This window comes from Rhinichthys klamathensis, unplaced genomic scaffold (assembly GCF_029890125.1).
Source record: "Rhinichthys klamathensis goyatoka isolate OS25496 unplaced genomic scaffold, OSU_Roscu_1.1 h1tg000035l_1, whole genome shotgun sequence".
Taxonomy (NCBI): Eukaryota; Metazoa; Chordata; class Actinopteri; order Cypriniformes; family Leuciscidae; genus Rhinichthys; species Rhinichthys klamathensis.
Window position 1 is genome coordinate 6,983,249 of NW_026606583.1, and position 20,480 is coordinate 7,003,728.

At 39.3% G+C, this 20,480-nt stretch overlaps 1 protein-coding gene across 7 annotated transcripts in view; it reads left to right on the top strand.

The window, feature by feature from the left end:
- The window catches only part of tanc2b (tetratricopeptide repeat, ankyrin repeat and coiled-coil containing 2b), a 144,385-nt gene that overhangs the window by 27,372 nt on the left and 96,533 nt on the right, over nt 1-20,480 (top strand). For 6 of the 7 annotated variants that reach the window (XM_056246053.1, XM_056246056.1, XM_056246054.1 and 3 more), the window contains exons 2-3: nt 8,654-8,725; nt 9,130-9,318. The exons of the other annotated variant lie outside the window; for it this stretch is intronic. In XM_056246053.1, the coding sequence (XP_056102028.1) occupies nt 8,654-8,725; nt 9,130-9,318 (261 nt within the window). The remainder of the gene's footprint in view (nt 1-8,653; nt 8,726-9,129; nt 9,319-20,480) is intronic. 7 annotated transcript variants of the gene reach the window in all.

Consider the following 20,480-nt stretch of genomic DNA (forward strand, 5'->3'; position numbering starts at 1 on the left):
TAACCGACATTAACCACAGCTATTTTAGGCCAGCCTTAAAGGTGAAGTATCTTTTTATGTTCAAATACATTCTCTTAGGCCAGTTTATTGTTCATAGACTATATTCATGGGTTTATCTCCCCCAAAAGCGTAAACATTGAGCCTCTCAGGCATCATCAAAACCTTGAAAGCAGTCTGCTCAGATCTGTCAATCACTTTCCAGCTCAACCTATAGAGACAGAGCGCATTTAGGCCACGCCCACACCGAGGGGACAATCCAACCGTCTCCCTTGACTTTGTATTGTGTGAAGCTGCCTCCTATAACAAAAAACAAAACAATGTCTAATAGCTGCTATGACAGGGTGTACAGCAGCAAGCTAAAAAACCCAAAACTACATTTTTATAAGCTACCGAACCATAAAAGCCAGCCTTTAAGGAGACAAAAGTGGATACAGGCAATTGGACGTGAAGCATCAGCTGGAAGAATGGGTAAATTGTGAGATCCTGGCACTCAGTATGCACTAAAAATACACTACGTGTGGAGTAAACATTTTGTCACTTGTAAGTTAAACATCCAAATGTCAGTTTTATATATTATATTTCTGTAAGCTAAGCTATGCCTGTCGCCGATTACGTTCCCCTCCAGTGGGCAACCCGTTTTTTGGGGTTGACAGCTTATAAAAACTTACTTCTTGTTTTTTTAACTTGTTTGCTGTAAACCTTGTCACATAGCAGCTATTAGACATTGTTTTGTTTTTTGTTATAGGAGGCAGCTTCACGCAATACTAAGTCAATGGAGACGGTCGGATTGTCTCCCCGGTGTGGGCGTGGCCTAAATGCGCTCTGTCTCTATAGGTTGAGCTGGAAAGTGATTGACAGATCTGAGCAGACTGCTTTCAAGGTTTTGATGATGCCTGAGAGGCTCAATGTTTACGCTTTTGGGGGAGATAAACCCATGAATATAGTCTATGAACAATAAACTGGCCTAAGAGAATGTATTTGAACATAAAAAGATACTTCACCTTTAAGGCTGGCCTAAAATAGCTGTGGTTAATGTCGGTTAATATACATGAAAATGAAGTGTCATTACTCTCACCAGGTCATTTTATTCACTGGTCTGTTCACTGTACACTTCAGCCCCTCAGCTACACAATTTAGTAATTCTAGTGTTTTGCATTAGTATAAATATTTATTTACATAATCTTTATTGCATAATGGCAGGGAGAACATTACACTGTAAAACTGTACTAACTGTTAGAGATGATGATGATTCGTGTGCCTGGATGTCCTTTTTCTCCATCTGGAGGTGTATAAGTCTTGGAGGGAGGGCAGGAGTGCACCAATTATCCCTTCAGCCGTCCGGACTGTCTATTGCAGACATTTTATGCCTGATTTAGAGGCTGAACCAAACCAGACAGTTATAGAGGTGAATAGGACAGACTCATTGATGACTGTTTCCCTAGTCACACTATCTGCTGTCTGTCTGAAAGTTAGTGATCCGCTGACGGGCTGTGCAGGACACAGAGAGCTGGATCATTTTGTCCAAAAGATGTTCAGAGACGATGGTGTTGAATAGTCTGCAAATAGGTTCCTTGCATAAGAGCCTTGCATTATCATTTATGAATATAGCTGCAAGCAGCAATATATGGAGCCAAACAGAACAGAAAGGAGTAGGATATTAAATGCAAAGATGTTACATAACTTACCGACTTACAAAGACAATATAGACCTTGGAATAATATCCAGTGACAATATGCAGAATTTCAAAGCACAGTTCAGACTCATTGGCTTAAAGAGATAGTTCACCCAAAAATTACAATTGTGAAATGTCATTCCACCTGTACGACTTTCTTCTGCAGAACACAAAAGAAAATATTTTAAGAAATCTCGCTTTTTTTTTTTTTTTCATAAAATGAAAGTCCAATGGTCCAATGTTGTTTTGGACCCCACTGACTTTCTTTGAATGGACAAAAAACAGTTTAAACATTCATTTTTGCATCATCTCCAGACAGATTGTTAGATTGTAAGTGTTATTACTATTGTTATTTTGATTTATGTATCATTTACTGTATTATTTTATTTTGTTGATATACATGTGAAAATTTAATAAAAATGAAAGTTATAAAAAAAAACATTCATTTTTGAGTGAACTATCCTTTTCAGATAGACACAATTAAGAAGCAGCAACTTAAGTGTTGGCAGCAAACACTTAAGTTGGGTTTGGTTCATACACTCTAAAAAATGCTGGGTTGTTTCAACCCAAATTTGGGTTAAATATGGACAAACCCAAATGTTGGGTTAAAAATGTAATTTCAATTTTTAACCCAACTTCAACTTTCCCTTTCAACTGTAAATTTTTTAACTACATTTTTAACCCAACATTTGGGTTTATCCATATTTGACCCATATTTGGGTTGAAACAACCCAGCATTTTTTAAAGTGTACAGGGATAAAAAAAAGTACCCCATGTGTAAAATGAAATACTCTGCTTTATATTTAAGGCTGTGGGCCAAATTTTCTACCAGAGGTCCTGGATATCTTGTTCAGATACATGGCATCATGGATTCGATCAAATACCAACAGATAAAAAATCAAAACCTGACAACCTCTGCTAGAAATCTTATAACGGGCCATGTTTGGATCTTCAACAGGACAGTGATCCAAAAACAAACATCAAAATCAAAACAAAAATGTGTCACTAAGTATCTGCAATGGCCATCCCAGTCCCTGACCTGAACCGTGTAGAAGATGAGTGGCTGAACTGAAGAGGAGAAGCGCCAACATGGATCTGGGAATCTGGAGGATCTGGAGAGCTTCTGAATGGAGGAATGGTCTCTGATCTCTGGTCAGGTGTTCTCCAAACTCATCCGGCATTATAGAAGACAATGTTATCTTGGAAAAAGGAGGTTGCAAAAAGTATTTAATAAAAGGGGGCAAATAATTGTTCCCAATGTATTTTGGACAAAAAAAACATTTATTTCATAATGTGATTTCCCCCCCCCCCCCCCAACTTTCAATTATTTTACTTCAATAAAAGGTTAGATTTTTGCATTTTTGAAAAATAAAATATCAAAAGGATAAACAATGCAATTTATTTTTTACAGCCATCTTTGATCATTTTAACCAAGGGGGCAAATAATTCTGCCCAGCACTGTATATTCCAGAATGAATATGAATGAATAATACATACACCTGCTCTAATGATTTCAACCCAACAGCTTAAAAATGGTTGACCGCAGCTTCACTTCTCGGACCCGTAATAAAGCTCAGTCAGCCGAATCTCAAATGTAGCCTCCAGTCATCACATTGCGTAAAATCGTTTCCACTCTAATGAAAGATACAAACGTGTACAGTAGGCATCTCAGTAAGAGACCAAAACCAATCAACCTGAACTTTGAGCATCTGAACATAATGAGTGGATCATATAACCATCACTGTGAAGTGATTCTTGATATGAGCTCACGATAGTCTGGGCCTGTTGAGCACTGGTGATTGTGTTAATGTTGCTGATTGTTTACTGCTGTGATTAATTCTTGTCTTATTTCCTTATTAAAATAAATGTACGTCTTCATCACCCTCTCACCTCCCCGGCTCGCTTCTTAATGGAAATGTGATTGTTGTGACAGTAAATCCCTGTTTGATGTGCTGTAACAAGACAGCAATTTCCTTAAGGAAATGAGAGGCAAGTGATCACCAATTGTACACACAATGGCTGAAGCTAATTTAGCATTGGATAATGGAAAGTTGGCAGTAGAGATATGTCTGTGCTTTCATGTGGTCTGTGGAGCATTCAGACGTCCCTCTGTGGTTGCTTAGTTAAAGCTGAAGTGTGTAATTTCTGCATCATTAGAGTCACCAAACAGAATTGCGAAAATAAAGACTGTTACCAAATGGGTTTTCTGAAGACTTTCAAACTTTGACTTCATTAGTTTAAGCCATTGTTGCTTGCTTTGCTAGGCTTGTTATGTCTCACTTAGTACATTTAAGATGAAATGATCTTCTAATCATGGTTATTCCTCTTGTTTGAGATAATTGCACGTTCCTGTGTTGATTGGAGTTAAGCGATTGGTTGATGATGCGACGCCTTATGTGCTTAAAAACATCTGGTTGAAGGCAGAAGTGAGACTCAAAATAATAAAATGTATTTTGGAACTTTTTTATGTTAGTTTGTCACCTACCCTCAGCATATTTACATTTATGCATTTGACACGCTTTTATCTGAAAAAAGTACAGTAGCGTTGAAGGCATCAGTTATGTTAGTATCATTTAGATACTATTATAGTTTTTATTAATTATATTTTGCATTTTCATTTTGGTTAAAGTTTTAGTAATTTTGTTGTTGTTTTTTCAGTTTTTGTTTTTAAAATGTCTATATTTTTTTTATTAGTTTTTATTTCAGTTTTAGTTATTTCCAGCTTCAGTTTATTTTATTTTATTTAAAGCAACAAAACTGTATTTTTTCTTATAGTTTTAGTTTTACTCTCAGTTAATTATAATAACCCCGAAATATATTTTTATCACTTCATACAGTAATTTTGCAGGATATTCGAGCCCATGATATCACTGTTTTTAAACTCTAATGTTTGAGCTTCGGGTAAGCCAAAGTCCTTTTAGGCAAGTCATGCCACTCGGCCGCCATCTTGGCAACGCCTCCGGGCAGCTATTTCGGACTAACAAGACCTAAATGAATGGGCAGAGAGTCAGAACTGCAGTTTTACTGTAGCCTAGAAATCTAGACGCACCCTAGCGGCAGCAAAAATCATTTCGCTGCCAGTGTGGTCTAGCAACTCTCCATAGACGTTTTAGCTGGAAAAACCAAAAACTGGTCAGGCCAATCACATCGTGTATAGAGTTGGTGGGCGGCCTTAACACAATGACGGCAGAGTTGCGACGGTCAGAGCAAGCTCGGACATATTCGGTTTGAAGTCATTCATCCTCGGATGCGGCGCCGCGCGCGCTGTTACAAAAAAGCTGTGGCGAAACGATCAACTTGTCATTTTTGCCGCACTCGTGCGGACGCGTCGAGTATAAAGGCTTTATTTACTCCTTGTCAGCGCGCGCTCTGATCGGTAAAGGACCTCCGAATCATCTCCAGCACTCCGAAGCACCACTACTCCGCCTCCGTTTCCCTCGTAAGCTGATATTAGTATTTAAACATTCTCTATGATATTATTATTTTAATGACAAAAAATGTTTTAATGACTCTTTCTCTCTCACACACACACACACACACACACACACACACACACACACACACACACACACACACACACACACACACACACACACACACACACACACACACACACACACATGTTGGTGCAACAGCATTATGAGGACTCTCCATAGGCGTAATGGTTTTTATACCGTAAAAACTATATATTCTATCCCTCTACACTGCCCCTATTCCTAAACCTACCCATCACAGGAGACATGCAGCATTTTTTATTTTTTAATAAAACATTGTTTTTCATGTTTTTTAAGCTATTTGATTTATGAGGACTTTTGAAATGTCCTCATAAACCACCCATAAGTTGTAATACCAGTGTAATACACATGTCATTATACAAATTTGTGTCCTCATAAATCACATAAACCAACTCACACACACACACACACACACACACACACACATACTGTCTCTTTCTCTCTCACACATAGGCTAGTTATAAACTCTTTAGACTTTTAATGATTAGTGTTTTATTTTTAAAGTTTGTGGGTCGTGTAAAAAACAAAAAAAATCCCTTATTTTGGGGATGGATTCCTGGAAATCTCCCTTATTTTCAATGTTCAATGTTGACAGCTATGGACTGGATACGGTAAAAGTTTAATATATCAACTTGCTCCGCTGACTACGTCCCCTTCTTCGTTGCTCTGATTGGTTGTAGCGCTATCCAATTGCGTGCTGAGAGAATTTGAAAGACAACCGTTTATCCCGCCCATCAGATTGAGCCCTGTCAATGATGAGTTCCCAGACCTAACATCTTGATGTAGGTCTGGCATGCCAGGCTAATTTACTGGTCACCGGGAGGCGAATTTTTTTTGTGCAGGATGGTAGGGGAAGACTCATGAATATTCATTCCCCTAACCGTCACTGGGGGTCTGATGACCTACCCCTAACCCCGCCCCTAAACCTACCCGTCACTGGGGTTCTACTCCTAACCCCGCCCCTAAACCTACCCGTCACTAGGGTTCTACTCCTAACCCCACCCCTAAACCTACCCGTCACTGGGGTTCTACTCCTAACCCCGCCCCTAAACCTACCCGTCACTGGGGTTCTACTCCTAACCCCGCCCCTAAACCTACCCGCCACTGGGGTTCTACTCCTAACCCCGCCCCTAAACCTACCCGTCACTAGGGTTCTACTCCTAACCCCGCCCCTAAACCTACCCGTCACTGGGGTTCTACTCCTAACCCCGCCCCTAAACCTACCCGTCACTGGGGTTCTACTCCTAACCCCGCCCCTAAACCTACCCGCCACTGGGGTTCTACTCCTAACCCCGGCCCTAAACCTACCCGTCACTGGGGTTCTACTCCTAACCCCGCCCCTAAACCTACCCGTCACTGGGGTTCTACTCCTAACCCCACCCCTAAACCTAACCGTCACTGGGGTTCTACTCCTAACCCCGCCCCTAAACCTACCCGTCACTGGGGTTCTACTCCTAACCCCGCCCCTAAACCTAACCGTCACTGGGGTTCTACTCCTAACCCCGCCCCTAAACCTACCCGTCACTGGGGTTCTACTCCTAACCCCGCCCCTAAACCTACCCGTCACTGGGGTTCTACTCCTAACCCCGCCCCTAAACCTACCCGTCACTGGGGTTAAGACCAATCAGGGATGACTTCCTTAATGAATATTCATGAGTCTTCCCCTACCATCCTGCAAAAAAAAAATTTGCCACCGGGACATAAAAACTGCTTGTATAGAAACTGCAGTAAAATAAAAATCGCTGAAAAAGTTTGATGACTTTGCACCAAAATAAGGTTTAAAACGCCTTTTTCCCCACAGGTTATACTTTTACTACGCATGCGCAAGGGTTCTCTCCCTCGGTCGTGCGCGCGCTACACAGTTTGAAGCACAGTGTGTGTGAGCTCTTGCTTGCTCGCTCTAGATTCCGGGAGATTTGAACTAATTTGCGGGCATCAGGGAGCCGCTATCAATCTGCGGGAGACTTCTGATGTCTGATATTTACACAACTCACACATACACTGCATATCAAATCTGCCGCCTTTTCAAACAGTAACGTATTTTGCGCTGTTGCAAACCTCAACTGTGCGCATGCGTCAGTGGAACCAGACGATAGGCTTAAATGTTTCCCGGCTTGACTGTTAAAAGCAGACGATTGGCTTTCCAGCGGGAGGGGCGGGGCATGTGCATACAACCGCCATCTTTGGCGTTACGGGTTTTAAGGATTGATGAAGTGGCATGTCTCTATATAAATAGTCTCTGGGTAAGCACACAAAAAGTGCTTTTCCATGCTTTTTGCTTTTTTTTTAAATAATTCCTATTTAATTTTTTTTAACAATATAGTTGTTTGTTTAATACCATTTGTTCTCTGTGTGAGAATTATTAGTCTTAAAGGTTTCCTTTTTTACCTGATTTTTTTTCTGTGTGATATATAATTTTTATTGAATCCAATAGGGATTCAATATGACCTGCACCATACAAGTTGTACCCAGAATTTTTCACCTAAATCAAAGGATTAAACACAAGCCTGGACTCTGGGAAACAAGGTTGTTGTTGTTGTTATCAGCCAGGCCAGCACTGGCCTACATTGCACATGTATGCCATGGTACAGTGCTTGACCCTCAGGCGGCTATTATTCACATTTCGATTAGGTTGATCTTTCCACCCGCTCTGATGAGCTCCGTGTTGAAGGTTTTATTTTGCTTTGCATCTCATTTTATCATTTTAGTTTCATCTGCGGCTTCATTTGTAATTCCTGAAAGACTACTTAGAGTTTCAAGGATGATTCGAATAAGCACCGTATCACTTTACGTTTCACGAGAGCAACAGAACTATTACAAAGACCAACTCAGTGCTTTTGTTGCTTCACTTAATATTTGCTCTTATGAGATCCCCTATATGATAAGTTTACTTTGTGCGTCAGATCAAAATCTATAAAGAGGTGTGTTCCACTGAGAAGAATGTAATGCTCATTGACGTACAATACTCGTGTCCTAATAGTCCAGACCGGCCTCTCCAGTCCCCCGGGGCCTAAAGTAATTGATCCTACTATCGTTAGCTCCATGCTAATCCATCATTGAACCGCTCGTTTACAGTAGAGCCACTGTATTCCCTCTCCTCTCATACACACAAAAGTGGAGCAGGCTACAACAGTTTCCCTGCACAATGCTGCACATGCGCCGGAGCGTATCATTTACTGTCCATTTCCATCAGTGCACACCGGACTAACTTTAGGGTCTGTTATGGGGAAGATAAAAAAATGGAAGCTTCCTTCAGTGTCACACTTCGCCACCGTGAGGGGAAAGTCGCGGTCCAGGCGGAAGAGCGTCGAGGGTCTGTGCGCAAGCACTCTTTTAGGGGTTTTGCACACTAGAACCTGGTTACTGGACGCGCAGTGTGTGTATCTGCTGGAACAGACTCAGGCGGGACCCACTCCTCCTCCTCGTACTCAATCGCTCTGCTCTTTCTCTCGCACCTCCTCTGCAGATGGCGGGAACGAGGATACCGTAGACCTGCAGAGCACCAGCTTGGAAACCCTTCACAACTTCACTGGACAAGGTAAGCCGTGGTTCAGGTGCCGTACATATGTTACAACTTAGCCTAGTTGCGACGTAAAGGGGCACTTCACACTGCTAAATATTCCTTCATTGCACCATTAAACTTAGTGTGTTTGTCCCTCTTTGAGTATGAGCGCTGAATTTTCACTATACGAGCCAAAAAAGCCTGACGTATAACATAAAACTTTTTAAATACTGATATATATATATATATATATATATAAATATATATATATGGTTCAATAAATTGTTCCGTTTCAAAAAAATTATATTTCGGACTATTATTTCATGTCACGCTTTAGAAGGTTAAACAAGTCTTAATACTTGCCCTACTGTAATGTTTTTTTTTTTTTTTGCCGATTAATTACATGCGTTCTTCATCTCATGTGTCCACCAATCCTGTAGGTGGCAGTATAGACAGTGACTGTGCCTTTGAGGGGGACTATGCTGTGCCTCCGCTTTCCATGGCTGAGGGGCTGCAGCACATCCGTATCATGGAGGGATTGTCCCGATCTCTGCCGTCATCACCGCTGCTCATCCACCAGACCTCCAGAGCTCTGCCGTCCGCGAGGAAGGTGTTCGGTGTGGCCACAGGTACCGGACTCTCTCAGTCATGATACCACAGTTCCTAATGCCAGCATAGGGGTGTACTTAGGTGACACCATCGCATATCTGAAATGTTCAGAAAGTTTAAAATTTTAGTACCATCATGCGAAGAGCCTGAGATTCTCCTATTTTATTTTATTTTATTTATTTATTTATTTTCATTTTTATTTATTTATTTATTTATTTTATTATTTTATTTATTTTTTTATTTACCCTTTCACATTTCCAGGGTTCTTAGAAACGGAAGTTGCCGTAGTTAGGTGAACTTCTATAGTGGTGAATGGATACAACAACAAATATCATTTTTGCGCTCCCATTTGCTTCAAATCCAAAAAACAATCGACAATTGCATTTTTATGACTTTCCAAAAGAGGAAAAAAATATTGAGGGATTAATTATGTTGGTCAGAAGAGGGAAAACGTATTAGCTGATGAATTAGAAACTCTCACATCAGCGTTAACTACTAACCCATTTCCAAAAAAAAGTTGGGATATTTAGTAAAATGCTATAAAATAAAGAATCTGTCATTAGTTCATTTTTATAAAAAAATCAAATTAAAAAAAAATGTCGGCGCTGATAGCCTTGTGGGTTAGTGTGCCGACATGTAGCCGTTGTGCTTCGGGCGACCCGAGTTCGAGTCCCGGCTCGTGGAGCTTTCCCGATCCCGTCCCCCTCTCTCTCTTCTCACTTCTTAATAAAAGGCAAAAACGGCAAAAATAAATCTTTAAAAAAAATATATATATATATATATATATATATATATTATTCAGTTTATTTTTATGTAACTAACCAAAGTACAAAGAAAAGATTTCCAATGTTTTCACAGACCAACTTTTTGATTTTGATGGCTTCAACACACTCCAAAAAAAGTTGAGACAGAGTCATGTTTACCACTGTGTCACATCACCTTTCATTTTATTGCACTTTTTAGTCGTTTGGGAATTGAGGATCCTAATTGTTGCAGTTTTGCAAGTGGAATTTTTGCCCAATCTCACCTCATGCAAGACAGCTGCTCCACAGTCCGTGGCCGTCGTCTGATTCTCGTCTTCATGATGGGCCCGACAGTACATCTTCAAGAGGAGACAGATCTGGACTGCAGGTGTAGTGTCTATGAAAGCCATCTATTGTAGCACGTGCAGAACGAGGCCTGACATTGTTTTCCTCTTATAACCATACACTTCCCAAGAAAGATGTCATCTTGATGGCAGTAGAACAAAAAAAAATCAAAAACGGGATCTCTTTAACACCTCAAATGTTTCTCCTAGACAATGAGGCTTCTTTAAGATCCTGCTTCTCACACTTGTCTCCTGAGGCAAACACTCTAACACTCTCATAACGGACAGTTGTGTTTAAAGTTTTAGAAGATCTCGACAACCTCACACACTGTGCTCAGATTTTTCTTTTCAGCTAGAGAAAGCGATCGCTCACATTTGTCTCCTTTAAACTTAGAAGAGACCTCAACAACCTCACACACTGTGCTCAGATTTTGTTCCTGAACTAAAGACTCCAGTGGTCTCATGTTTGTCTCTTTTAAAGTTTAGAAGAGACCTCAACAACCTCACACACTTTTTCTCCTATAATATGTATATGTGCAGCCTCTGAAGTCTTGAAAGAGATTACAGCAACCTTCTTCCACAATCTCAGTTTTGACTCTTTTTCTCTCAAATATTTCTCACGTCTCATTTGTGTCTATTTTTATTTCTCCTAAGAAATTTTAGGAGAAACATCTGAAATGCTGTTGATACTAAAATGAGAGATGAGAATCACAACTAAGTCTCCTGAGCTTAGGAAAAGCAACCACTGAGCAATACATTTTTCCTCTGGGATATCTCTCTGTACAATCCCAGTACACACCTCCACATCAGTGGTACCTTCACACATTTGCAAGTCAGCCATGCTGTTTGCACTGATGATGACGATGAGAGATGTTTGCTTTCGCACCTGTCACTGATGAAAGTCTGGATGGTCCCTTTGGTCTTTGGGATTGAGAACTCGATGTCCATTTTTCCCAAAACCATGCGGAAACGTGGACTCATCTGAACATATTCCCACTGTCTTCTAGACCATCTGAGATGATAACCTCGGGGCCGGAGAACTCGACTGCTTCTCTGCATAGATCTGGCTTTTTCCTTGCGTAACAGATTTAAGTTGCATATCTTGATGCAGCACCAGACTGTGTTAAGTGACAGCGGTTTCCCAAAGTACACCCGATGTGGCTGTATTTAACAGAGCAGCGTGACGGTTTCTCATGCAGAGGACTCAAAGGTCACGCACATTCAACAGAAGTCTCCTGCCTTGCCATACATGTACTGAGATTGATCTGGATTCCCTGAATCTTTTCGAAATTCTTTGCAATCTTGCCTTGAGCAATGAGATTTTTGAATCGTTTAACAATTCTCTCATGAAATTTGACACAAAGTGGTGAGCCATGATTCTCCTTTTATGCCCAAACACGCTAACCCTCATCTATGACCAATTCACCTGCTCATTGTGGACTGTTTCAAAATAGTTTAACTTGGATATTCTGTAATCTTTTCAGATTGTGTTGCAGCCATCAAAATCGTATTTTTTTTTTTATATATATACTAAATACAATTAAAGGGATAGTTCCCTTTGGAATTCATTTTTGGTGTGTTTTAGCTTACCTCAAGGGCATCCAAGATGTAGGTGTCTTTGTTTCCGCAGTAGTTTCAATTTTGATATTTTTAGGTCAAACCGTTCTTGTCTGTCAGTCATATAATGCAGGTCTATGGTCACCACCTCAAAGAGCATGACCAGAGAAGTCCAAATTAAACATGATTTAATGACTCGTAAATGTAAGTACACATTGATGGCCTAAGACACGAAACGAGCGGTGTGTGTGAGAAAACCAACAGTATTTATATCGTTTTTACCTCTTGTAAACACAGCCACGTCCAAGTGATCTGAGGGCGCCGGCGCTTCGGTCTGCGCAAGCGCCGGAAGTGATCTCTCGCGCGTGTACGTCACTCATACAATTGTTTAATTTTTTATTTATTTTTATTGTTTTCTTTTAAACATCCCGGATAAGCGCAAATTAGTTCCATTTTAATTAGCTGTCTTACCTACAATCTCTGTTCTGTGTAAACAATGAGTGACGTACACGTGCGAGAGATCACTTCCGGCGCTTTCCGGAAAAGACCGAAGCGCCGGCGCCCTCAGATCACTTGGACGTGGCTGTGTTTACAAGAGGTAAAACGATATAAATACTGTTCATTTTCTCACACAAACTGCTCGTTTCGTGTCTTAGGCCATCAATGTGTACTTACATTTACGAGTCAATAAATCATGTTTAATTTGGACTTCTCTGTGCATGCTCTTTGAGGTGGTGACCATAGACCTGCATTATATGACTGACAGACAAGAACGGTTTGACCTAAAAATATCAAAATTGAAACTACTGCGGAAACAAAGACACCTACATCTTGGATGCCCTTGAGGTAAGCTAAAACATATCAAAAATGTATTTCAAAGTGAACTATCCCTTTAACCTGATCTTTGAAAACATTGGAAATGTTTTCTTTGTACTTTAGTTGGTTAAATAAAGGTTCAAGATAATTAATAAATCACAAATTCTTGATGTTATTGCATTTTACAAAATGTCCCAATTTCCTGGAAATGGGGTTGTAGTTTTCTGTAATTTAATGCCAAGGTAATATAACACAATGTATTATTTGAAAAGACTGTTACATTTGTGCTATGTTGTTATATAATGCATTTTTAAATGTGCAGTTTGGGTGTCCAAATACAGTGTATTTGCGGTTGGATGTGTCCACTAGGGTGTGCCAGAAGCTCGAACAGCAGAATGCCATTTTAATGATTGTGTGTATTTTGTGTTTGTTTGCAATCATTTATCAAATATGAAATGTGTCTGAATGTTGGTTTAGACACAAAAAAGAGTTCTCATTATAAACGACTGCATTCTTTATCAAGAAGAGTCGATCCGTGCACTTTCATCTGTTGTGAAATCAAGTGCATTGTGGGAGTTTTACTGAAAAGGACAGCGGTGTTGTGTATATGAGTCACTCAGTGGTTCTGTTATTGCTGTGTGTGATGTTAATGTCTCTCACTGCTCTGATTTAAGGTTCACTTTCATCCAGATTGGATGATTCGTTTCTGAGTCTGGACTTATAGTTTAAGTTTACAGAAAACAAAATGGCAGTATAGTGTCATTTGTATAAAAAGAGGGGGAAGGGAGAAAGATAATGTTCTCCCACCCGCAGATACTTAGGAGCCAATACTTTTAACAATTTAATTCCAGAAAGCGACCTAAAAGATGAATGGTTAGAGAGTAATCTAAACCTTGTTTAGGAGCCTCAGAAAAGTGTTTTTACCAATTTGGAGGTCTTCTACATTCGCTCCCAGCATTAATTGCAGTGTGTTTTTGCCGACTGATTTGTAATTCTCCAGTGTAAGCAGTGTTGCAGAGCATCTCATCTCTGCTAATGAAAGTCAGGCCTCTTTATGAACGCCGTTTCATCCCATTTTTCATGCATTTTCTGCATATTCATGAGAACCTAATCAGGTTCTTTTGCATTTAAGAACCGTCCTGTTATGGAGAAAATATACCATGAACTGAGAATGAAACGGGTATATGTTCAGTAAATATAGATGAAAGAAAATCATGTCCTTTGTGGTGTGAAAAAAATGATACAATGAATGATCTTCTATTATAAAGGATATATTTGGATCCGTTCCACTTTGTCAGTTTGGTTTATAATTCGATGAAAACATACCTGTATTCACAGTTTCATGTCACCCAAATGGCCACATAATGACTTTCTAAATGGAAGATGGCTATTTTTTTCTTAGATAATCTTTCATATTTCAAATAGATGTATTTTCTTCAAATCAGGTCACTTTTTGAAAGCTTGCTTCATAGTGTGACAAGACAACATGCCCTGCTAAGGGAACTGTACTTCTTTTTTTCTGGGTGATAATTGTGATTGGAAAGATTCAATACATTTCCATTTTTGTAGACCTAGTCAAGGTACGTGTCTATGCAACTTTCCCCTGTATTACATTAAATTAATACAAATTTCAGGCAGTATTTTTTTTTGCTGTGTTTGCAGTGTATACATCTTAGGTCAGAAGCATGAGGCCATAACAAACCTCTGTACAGACGAGGCGATAGATTTAGTTGCAAATGTGTGTAGCATGAAATCTGATGTGGTGTTATTCAGGTAACTAGCTATAAACATGTCAGTTTTACTAGTTCAGCAAGCCTGCTCTGTCCTAATTTTTTTTTAAAGGTGCATAGAGTAAGGCAGTTTACTGTTATGTCAGCTATAGCAAATGCAATACTTGCAACACAGACTAATTAGAAAAACGTGCTTCTCCCTACAGTACATTTCTGCAAAACTCCAAAAAACGTTCCTATGCATGCAATTCACTGCAGTTTCCAGTTGAAATGAACACTAGTGGAAGTAAAACACCAACAACTTTTATTCCCTTTCACACAGATTACCTTAACTGTCACCGTCCCGTATACGGGACGCCTAACTTTACTTCGCAATATTACTATTAAATCCTAATCTAATTATGACAAACTATATATGGTTGGAAAGGTCTAAGACTCCTAAATAGATATTTTACTGCTGTTTTTTTTGCTACAAATTATGTAAGAAGAGTAACCGATGAAATTTTGAAAAGAGTGCACCTCAAAAAAATCTGCATCATAACAGGAGTTCTGACCTTTGTCACAAAAAGTTGACGCACACACACCTTTTATAATTGAAACTTTGGTTTTCATGCTAAAAGTTCATAATAAAACATATAATCTAGTATTTTTCAATAAAAAATTATAATATAATATTATACTCTAAAAAGTATAATATATATATAATCCTCTAAAATATAATATCTTTTTTATCGCCTTTTTTATTACATCACATATTTTAGTAGTTATCATAAATTGGGTATCATTTGAAAGCTTACAAACTCAGAATTCATCCTGTGAAAACCGTTTTGAAATTGAACGTTGCGTTACCATAGAAACGGTACTCTAAATTATTTTATCAGGCTCCTCCCCTTTTGGGCATCATTATATTTCATAATTTATGATCAAAACCTTTTCTAATCCTGACAAAACACATATTGTCAGAAAGGTGTAAGTCTCAAGGTTCCAAATTTTGTGACAGAATTGATATTTGGACAGAAATTTATTAATTTGTTAAGGCAGAATTTATACAACTAAATTCAATGGAATGTATGTCACCCGGTGGCTATTTTTGGTACTACGCCTAAACAAAATCTCATGGGAACTTCAATTTTTGTGATATCAACTTCAAATTTGGAACACAACTTGGTTAGATATATGGCTTTGATTTTATAGTAATTTTATAGTAAAAAATATTTTGTAAAATATATGTTTTTTATGAAATAAAATAAAATAGTACAGTATATTTGATTTACTGTGAATTTAAACTTCCATAACTTTTTCATTTGAAGTGTTTTCATTTCAGCAATAATCTGAGTGTTTCCTTTAAAACAAGACCAAACTTAGGTCCATATTCCAAAGCATTCTTGAATTACAACCATTTAAGTTTGAATAGTGCATTTTAACCCCCATTCTCAAAAAGGGGGGTGACAGCGAAGGGGTTAAAGACTTAGTTTACATAAAGACTTAGTTTCTTGCACATTACTGTGTTATGACCTTAAAACACTTTTCCCATAGTGCATGACTTGTAAACTAATGCATTTTGAAGTTGCATCACATCAGCAGCTCTATATGTGTGTCTTTTCTGATGTAGTAAACTTGCTCGGTCGCTCACCTGGTATAGCTTTGCACTCGTGATACGGGTCCCGTGAAACACCAGTCACGATAAAAGAGCTCAAAGACTTGTAGAAGCAAGTTAAAATGCCATGGTTGCTTCAGCAAATGCATTTTTATCTCACATTTGCTTTTAACACTATCGGTTTAATGTCGGTTATTTTAAACTTTTAGCACCACTCTCTGAACATTTCATTTCCGGACTGCCATAATACGCACAACAACCAACGTAATGACAAGCAGATTCAGGGTCATCGGTTTTGGCTTAAACTGAACACACTTTTAATGTCACTTTGAAAATGTCGCAAAATGTGCAGAACAACATAATATTTTGCATAAATGTCACCAGAGGCAATAAACCTGGTTTGATAAGTTGCATTGCATTAGGACGTGAAACTAAGGACCCTATCATAAACCCGGCACAATGCAGCGCCAGGAGCAAGTGTTTTTTGCTAGTTTCAGCCTGACGCGGTTATCATTTTCACGTCCTGCGCCACGTTGTTGAAATAGCAAATGCTTTTTCCCCCATCTGTTCGCCCATGGGCTGCTGGTCTGAAAACGAGGCTTGTTCAGGCGCATTGTTGCCACGTTGGTGCTATTTTGAGGAACTGAAATAGACTGCGCCATTGACCAACAAAAGCCTTGTTATTTAAAGGACGCATTAGTAACATGAGCCTATAGGCAGGTCTACAACGTGGGTACACTGCTTATTTCACACACAGGGGCGCACAGCAGCACAATTAAAAAACAAAAGGATTACAATGTAAAAGATTACTATTGTGTACTTAAAGATATGGTGGAATTCGGCTTGTCCCGTATATGGTCTGCTTGCTTTAACCTCGCGCACGAGCAGATCCGTTTGCTCTCTGGAGAAGCGTTCAGTCTTTCCGCTTGCAATGCCGTCATGTAAATAGCGAATCCGCCATGGCGCAAGCGCAACTGGCTTTTAAAGAGAATGGGAGTTGAGACTCTGATTGGTTTATTGCACGTTACGCCCAAAACATTAAGAGAATAGGGACAACCCTTTTAGACCATGCGCCTGGCGTGTCGACCATTTTTCCCGTCGTTAAACTAAGTGGATTCGGACTGCACTTGCGCCCTGCGCTTAGATCGGTAAAATGGGGCCCTAAGATTGCATAAGCATTGCATATATTTGGTTCATGTTTAAAATACAACAAAATACCTGGGGATGTCATAGCCATGGCCTGACACATTGAGTTGGGGTGCTCATATGGGAAATGTGACTTTGAATCCAGCTCACATTTTCTAATCATGTCCCCCCAACTCCTCTCATAATTTAATATCGGATGTCCACTGCACTGTAAACAATGTTTTTTTTAAAGTTTTTTTTTTAGTTTAAAGATTATTGAAGTACTTGTTACAAGAAAATACTATTTAAATTTTTCTACTTGTTTCAAAATGTTCAGTGTGATTCTTGATGATAATACAATAAAAGTGAAAAAAGGGCAAACGCAAGTGTCTTTGCTTTCCTCTTTCTTTCTTTTTTTCTCCTTCTTTATCTCCCTCATTCCATTTGTCTGATTACCTAGTGGTGAAGAGAAGGAGAAAATGGCAGATTGTATCCAACTCTTCAGATTTGAACAAAGCCCAGCAAGAGAGCAGTGACCTTTTTAACAGATCAATCCCATCCTGATTTAAGCGTCCCAGGGCGAGGCGGGGGGTCCGGTGCCACCCCTCCTCCATCAGTTCAGCCTCAGTGAGTATAGAGAAGGTGTGCAGACGCCTCCCTTGAACAACCACTAGATCTTGATTGAAAATGCCACAAGGCCTTTGTTTTCGCGGATTGAATTCTGTTTCTGTCAGGTGCACTGCTGTCAATTAACTTCCGTCGACACTTGCAGGGAGGCACTCAATTCACCTCCGAGTCAGAGATATAGCTCCCCGATGTGGCTTAGCTGATTTAGTGAGATTTCATAAGGCTGCATGTGTCGTCTGTTGAGGCCGCTTTGTCATTTCGTGCTGCTGGAGCCCAGCGGTGAACAAATTGTGATAAGGGCCAGCGAGCATTTGAGAGACAACTTGTTGATTCCTCAAAGTGCACTTACACTACAAGATTACAAACATAGGGAACAGGATATGATGTCACACTCTGATACTCTTTTAATCAATAATAAAAAAGCAGATAATAAGTTACAAATGTGATAACATTTACTCCAATAATCCACAATGCTGTAATATGTGACTTTGAAATGTTTTTTATTACTTGAGACAGAGGCACTTTTCCCAATTTGATTCTTATTAACAACATCCTGATTCAATTCATTTCCAGTTTCAATTTGATTCTGATTCAATGGGTAGAAAAAATCCTCTCACTGCTAATGCTGTGAACTACACAGGGCAGTGTTTCAGACAGATTCAAACGGGTAACCCGTCTTTTTGAGTTCATACGATTTGCTCGTTTTGGGAATTGAGTTACGCCAATCGCACTGTATGTTTTTGATTCACTGAAAAGAATCAGCATATTAGAGGAATTTGCTCATCAGTCGTGCTGCACTGGATTCATTGTATGTTTGTTTTTATTACATCACATGCAGTATAGGTGTTGAACTCACATTCACATCTCTATTATCAATGTATTTATTTTCCTAACTATGCATGATCATATGGTCAGTTGCATTTGATTATTGTCATTAGGGATTGGTTTCTTTTCACCCTGTTCTTCGTGACCTATTCACAATAGATCTATGAGTCTTTTTTGAGAATCACTGTGTTGTTGATTTCCCTGATTGAATCACAGGATTCACTCTGAACTTCAAGCCTCACTTCACCCTCCTTTTCCAAACTCAAATTAACTACCATAATCAATAGCTTTACTGCTATCCCTATAGATCTCTATGGAATCACATTTTCCCTCAATGCCCATTAATTGGCTTGGTGAAATTAGACCTCCTCCTCGGCTGTCGATCTACTTCCACTTTCCCTCCTCAATCCATACCACAATTACAGCGCAATGATTAGCCCTTTTTTCAATTCTCAGTAACTCTTCTTGAGTACAGCCAGTTCCTCTCTGCATCCATGAAGAAGACTACAGACCTGCTACTGAGATCCATCTCAGGTGGTTTGATAACAAGTGGTCGGGCGAGACACGTTGCAGTTTACACCTCGTAGTAACTTGTGTCTCCTGTGACCAAGAACAAACCTGACCTATTACAAAAAATAAAGTGATGTTTCTAGCGTAATTCTCAGTTATTTCAGTGCAATATCGATATTAAGTTGACAGATGTGCTTTACAAGATCTGTGTCACTGCATATTGTTAAAACTCTTGGGTAACAGTTGGTTAGTGTTATGTACTTACTATAGTAATAACAGTAAATTATGGCAACTAACTCTCAACCAAATCCTACCCTAACCCTATAGTAAGTACATGTTGTTAAATAATATTACACAGTACTTAAATAGATAATTACACTGTAACAATGACACCTTAAAATAAAGTGTTACCAACTCTTGTTTCAACCAAGAAGTTGATTTACAGCGAATAGGCGTTGCATTACGAATACCCACAAATCTTAAGGCAAGACACTACAGGTAAATAGGGTAAAAAATATATATATATCACTGATAGATATCACCACTCCCCCATGTTGATTAATCACAATACATTAAGACAATTGTTTTGTTCTAAGTTTTTTTTTAAATATATATTTTTTTTAAATAAGTGATTATGTAATTAAATATGCAGTAATCTGCATTAATTTCCAGGACAGAAATCCGAACATTGGATAAAGACAAGTTAAATATTATTTTGTTGACATAATTGAGTGATATCCCGTTTGTAAAAAACCTTTTGGATATTTCATTTTTATCACTCCATAAATCAGAGAATACGGTCAACAGTCATATATCAGGCGAATGATATATCAACAAACCCCTTCCCTTTAGAATATAAATAGGAAAAAAAACTTTAAAAATATGGTGTATGCAAGTGACAACTTGGATATTTGAGTTGACTAAACTTAAAATTTTAAGGCAGCATGAACGCTAATGTAACGGAGGCCAGCTAGTAGTTGCTGTGCGAGTAAACCTCACTCCTCTGATCTCAAAAGGCTCTCTAGCGACAGATGCTAGAGGCTGCAGTCTTTAGCCTCCTTGTTAGAGCGCCTGACTCTCACGCCGGAGACCCGGGTTTCGAGGCCCGCACAGAGTGGGGCGAGTAGGACCCGGGTGGAGGGGTTACATTGGTGCCGTGACCCGGATGGGAGTGAGGTTTAGGGGGGTGAGTGTAACGGAGGCCAGCTAGTAGTTGCTGTGCGAGTAAACCTCACTCCTCTGATCTCAAAAGGCTCTCTAGCGACAGATGCTAGCGGCTGCATACTTTAGCCTCCTTGTTAGAGCGCC